Consider the following 5,809-nt stretch of genomic DNA (forward strand, 5'->3'; position numbering starts at 1 on the left):
CAAACAAAAAACCTTCAGTAACTTTAGATTCCCTTGTAAATCTTCATTATCTTTTTTTGACTTGTTTTCAAATTAAAATAATGAAATCGAAAGATACTCTGAATTTGAAAAAAAACAGTCGTTATCATAAGATAAAATCACACAGTTGTGCTCAAGAAAAAAAAATCAATTGCAATCTATATATTGTAATCATGTCTCAGCAGATGCATATTTCATCAGAAATTCAGATTGTCATGTTCTGTTAATACGACTCAAGTTGGCGGAGAACCCCGAATTACTTAAGAAAACTCGCAGTAAAAATCATATAATAGATCCAATGTTTTAATGTTAATAAACACTGAGAAAAAAAATAACATTTTACTAAATCTCTAAACAGTATCTATGAATTATGTAATGCACTATGGAAATTATAACAAAAAGGCGGATTTACTTTTTAAGTACCAGTTTTTTTTGTTAAATGAACAGTAACAAACGAAACGGTCTATATCCCTACATACATCAAAATCCGTTCTGTCGAAGCAGTTACAAGAAATAATTTTGATGTAGATATAAACATAATCTACTCTTTTAAATAATATAAGCAATTTACGTGAGTCGTAACTTGCAGAGTCAGTGTTTACTTTTGAACTGATAGGCACAAAGCAACTCTGTGAGTGTTTCTGAGAAATCTACCAAGCCTCCATGAAGAGAGCGAAATCAAAGTTTCTATGGAAACCATACTAATCATTTGAAGTAAATAAAATAAGTAGAAATTATGGTATTATTCTCCGTTCAAATAGTCTAGCAGTTTGTTAATTTGGTGATTTAGTAGGAGTCGTAGATTCAAAACTGACCATACTATAAAAGATAACAATCTGAAAAGCCATACATAGCCATAAAATAAGAATTGAAAAATTGTTCATGAGTCTTATGCCGTATGAATCGTTTTCTTCTTTGCAACAACTACAATCACAAGAAAATGCTTTAAGCAAGGATGCACACCAAGTTTTAGGAGTATATCTACACATTTTACACTCAAGTGTACAACAACAGAGAGGACATGGCATATCGCACATGCAGCAGCATTCTTTAGGTTGTATCTTGCAAAAATAGTTCTTGTTTCGGCAACAACAGCAGCGCCAGCACATATTGAAACATCCGTCTTCTCCTCCAATTGTGTCAAAACTCGTCACAAATCGAAGCGTCATCGCTATACATGCGCTAATAGAGGCCAACAACGCATAGAGATGCACATGAGGCTCTAGCTGATCACAATCACACATGAAAAAGTAAATAGTAAATAGAATGTTTTGCGGAAGTTCTTCGAAAAACATTACAAAACATATCTCACTATGACCTTGCAAAATTTGGAAGAAGTTTGGTTTTCTCTTTTTAATGATTTCCATAACAATATTAATTACTTGCAAAATTGACAGAAGTGATCCAAGGAGAGAAAATACAGCCGCCAGTGTCCAAACATCATTCGTGTTACTACACATCGATATATCGATTTCTAATATATCGAGCTTAAATGTTTTGTTAACAACTTTGATATTCGGTTCACACTTTTGATGGGCAGCATCACCTGATGTTCCAAGGAACTGAATTGGTCCAGAACTTGCAAGCAACCAATCATTGACTAGATCCCATATAACGAAAAAAATCACTAATATACGAATCGTAACGAATGTGCCGGTTGACATTTCTGTCTTCTTCTTTGAGTTGTTCATACTCTCATCGGAACCACGCCTGCTTTTATGCGGGTCCGTATAAACATGTTCAATGGATCTGTGGCTGTGCCAAGACGGAACATTGCCATAGTCTACAACACTATTTGCAACAGATCTAGGTTGTCTTGAACTTCGGTATATATCGTCAATACTACCACTTTCAACGGCTCTCGGTATTTCCCAATTGCTTGACTGTCTGGTACCTGGTTCCGATAGAACTCCCCTCCCTCTGTATATCTGCATACCAGGTCCACTCCTTGATTCTACAACTGCTGATCTCTGGTCATATGGTCGTCTTTCATATCTTCTACCATTGTAAGCAGAATATCCATGATTATCTTGACCTAGATTTTCCGTTGCAGCGATACTTCTTCTGTCATAGTCCGGTCCCATGAATCTGGTTTCCTCGTTGTCGCTATATAGTGGGTTTGTTCGTCGCACTGCTGGTCCATGCAGTCCACTTTCACTCTGAACGGGTAATGGGATGCCATTTGCAAGGTAGTTATTTCCTAAGGGACGTCCATTATATTGTTCTGTTCTATGATCTCGCCAAGAATTTTCATTTCTACCATATTGATATGGAGACCGATCATCTAGGCTCCCTTGACCATTTTCTTCGTTCCATCGTCGTGTGAACTCTTCCCTATACATTCTTTGTCGTCTGCAATTGCAAAATGGCGATTTAAACAAGGAAGAACATATAGTTGGACTATTTTATCTGTAAAAGGTGTGCCACCGTAATTTACAACTGATAACACCGTCGATTGTATTTGCGTTGGTCGTTGAGATATGTCTGTTACATAAACTGATAACTTTATTGAACAATTCAGTTTTGATATTTACAATCTAAATCCAATAACTCAGGAAAAACAAATATCTTGTTCGATTATGAAATCAGAAATATCCGTGATCAAATGTGAGGGTGTTTGTATTACGTGCCTTCTTGAAGCCAGTTTTAGAAAATATAATATATATTTATATATATAGTTATGTAATACGCAGGATGACGCATTTGTGCTTATATGTCTAAATGGAAATGTACAATTAAGAGCTCCGTAAAACTATACCATGTGCAGATATAGTCAAATACAGAGACAATAGACACCAGAAGATGTGGTATGAGTGTCAACGAGACATAGCTTCATCCAAGTCACAATTGGTAAAAGTAAATAAACTCATCATAGATACCAGGACTAAATTTTGAATATACGCCAGACGCGCATTTCGTCCACAAAAAGACTCATCAGTGACGCTCGAATCCAAAAAAATTAAAAAGGCCAAATAAAGTACGAAGTTGAAGAGCATTGAGGACCAACATTCCTAAAAGTTTTGCCAAGTCCAGCTAAGGTAATCTATACCTGAGGTAGAAAAGCCTTAGTAAAACCATTATAGTTCAAAGCACGTTCTTCAACACAGAGCCTTGGCTCACAACGAATAGCAAGCTATATATAGGGCCCCAACAAATGACAGGTGTAAAACTATTCAAACAGCGAACCAAAGGTCTAATCTATATGAAGAAAAAAGCCCCGAGAAACGAGAACCACTTATGAACCACATCAACAAACGACAACCACTGAACAAAAATTGAAAGATCTATGGTGGCCGAATGCGACCATTTCACCTTTTCGCGTTTTCACGTTTTCTCCTTTCACTTTGCAAACGCGAAATCGAGAAAACGAGAAATCGAGAAATAGAGAAATAGAGAAAGCGAAATCGAGATATTGAGAAATCAGGAAATCGCGAAATCGCGAAATCGAGAAATCAAGAAAGCAAAACGCGAAAAACAGGAAATGAAATAGATTTCTCGATTTCAAGTTTCCGCTTTCCCGTTTTCTAGATTTCCCGGTTTCTCGATTTCCCGATTTCTCGATTTCCCGATTTCTTGATTTTGCGTTTTCGCTTTCTCGATTTCCCGGTTTGTCGATTTGTCGATTTGTCGATTTACCGATTTCGCGTGAAAGTGAAAGGAGCAAACGCGAAAAGGCGAAATGGACGCATCCGACCACCATAGGATTGGGAAACAAGTTATTGCAACTTATATTAATCCCTTTCCACTTTACGGGTGCAAGTGCTACCTTGTAGCGGCATTATCCTGCTCTTTTTCGAAACCATCGCTAAGAACTACACCACGGCTCTTCCGTAATTAGCCCGAAAGCAATCTATACTTACTATATGTTGTATAGTTTATGTTATCTATGTCTCTCTGACAGATTTTGACAGACTTTGACCTCATTTAGATCACAATGTTAAGTGATTGTGATACTTGAGGTAAAACCGTCATACAACTGTACAGATTTCAATATAAATTCAATCATAAAGCAGCAGAGACATTTCAGCAAGTGCACTTTTGCTTGATTAATTATTTACAAGTGTGTCATATTTTAACAATAAATCTTGTCGAAAATTGTGTGTTTGTTTATTTTATGCTTCTACCATTTTTTCGATTTCTGTATCATAGTATATGTGTTCCTGCGGATAAAAGTTAAGTTTGATATGAAAAATTACGTAAGATATTTGCACTTAAATAGAAGAAACCGGTGTAAAAAAAGGGGGAATTTTAGTAATGCTAATGAAACTATGTCTGTAACCATTGTCATTTAGTCTAAATTCATTGAGAATTGAATACATTTGTTGACATTTTTTTTACCTTGAAATGTCCATGGTCAACCAGGAGTATGCATTAAATTTTGTATGTTGGTCGTGTTGCGTATAGCAGTTTGAATATACATGAATCATAATGTGTGTAGACAAGATTTCAGTTTGCGTCACCCTGTTTGAGTGATCTTTCAACAATGACTTGCATTTGTGAATCAATAGCATTTTGATCTATATAAGATATGATCCCTTCTTATCAAATCTTACGTTGTGCACATATCAAAAGCGTAGTGTCTACCAGAGACATATAAATACATTTACATATACCTTTACGTACAAATACATTTACGAATGACCTACCAAATTAGACTTTAATGTTAACGAGTTTGTAATAACATGAGCAACACGATGGGTACCACGTGTGGATCAGGATCTGCTTACCCTTCCGGGGCAACTGAGATTACCTCCTGTTTTTGGTGGGGTTCGTGTTGCTTAGTCTTTAGTTTTCTATTTTGTTTGTTGTGTTCTATTATTTGTCTGTTTGTCTTTTTCTATTTTAGCCATGGCGTTGTCAGTTTATTTTCGATCTATCAGTTTGACTGTCCATCTGGTATCTTAATTTCGCCCCTCTTTTGTGTTATATGTCTGAGTGTCTCTGTTTTTACCACAGGCACTTGTCTGAAAAAAAACCTGTTATATAGAGGTATATAAGGGGAAATAATCTTAGATAAGTGCCTATGGTTTTTACGTATAAAGAACTCCCGACATATCATATTTATAAAAAAAAAAAATTAATTTGCACGTTTAAATTACGAATAAGTTTTCGATAATAAATAAATTGCATGTACTTAAATTAGCGGTTACAGTTAGTCTTGCGAGTAAATTTAAATGTGACATCTTTCTTAAACTGAAGGAGGTTCGTTCAAAAAAGTGTAAGCCAAGTTAAAATAGAATGAATGAAAGAAACCAGTGAACAGCCCTTTACTTTTGCATTGTACCTAATGAGTCTGTAATTGATCAGATAGGACTCAGTTTCTATCTTCCATAGATCCTCCATGCTGAGCAAAATAATGAATATATTTCATTTTTCACATTTTCATGATATACAGCAGATAAAAGAACTTGGCATTTTGCAATTACCAAGTGGATACGGGCATGCAGTATAGTTGTTTCACAATAGTTACTAAATGCCAAACTTTCATATATTTTTTTTAAACTTGGTTCGAAGCTTTTTCATCACAGACACTTGTCTCAGAAAAAAAATATAGGACATTTTTTTCTGAGACAAGTGCCTGTTTTTTCCGTGACTCTTTTAAAAATATATAATTTCTAAAGCAAAATTTTAAGATTTGTTTCATTATCTAAAGACATTCTATGATTTTCGTTTTTTACATGATGGTTTTGTGATCTTTTGTAAACCTGGCCGGATAGAAGCTTATTTTATATTTAATCTGCAAGATCATGGCAAGTCTGAAATTTTTAGATTTCAAACTTTTATTTGTTTA

At 35.2% G+C, this 5,809-nt stretch overlaps 1 protein-coding gene across 1 annotated transcript; it reads right to left on the reverse strand.

Moving 5' to 3' along the window:
- Positions 1 to 305: 305 nt before the first annotated feature.
- LOC134707673 (uncharacterized) lies at positions 306 to 2,499 on the reverse strand. The gene has a single exon (XM_063567656.1). The coding sequence runs from the start codon at positions 2,358 to 2,360 to the stop codon at positions 792 to 794; it is 1,569 nt and encodes a 522-aa protein (XP_063423726.1). The 5' UTR covers positions 2,361 to 2,499; the 3' UTR covers positions 306 to 791.
- Positions 2,500 to 5,809: the final 3,310 nt, after the last annotated feature.

Source organism: Mytilus trossulus, chromosome 2 (genome assembly GCF_036588685.1).
Source record: "Mytilus trossulus isolate FHL-02 chromosome 2, PNRI_Mtr1.1.1.hap1, whole genome shotgun sequence".
NCBI lineage: Eukaryota > Metazoa > Mollusca > Bivalvia > Mytilida > Mytilidae > Mytilus > Mytilus trossulus.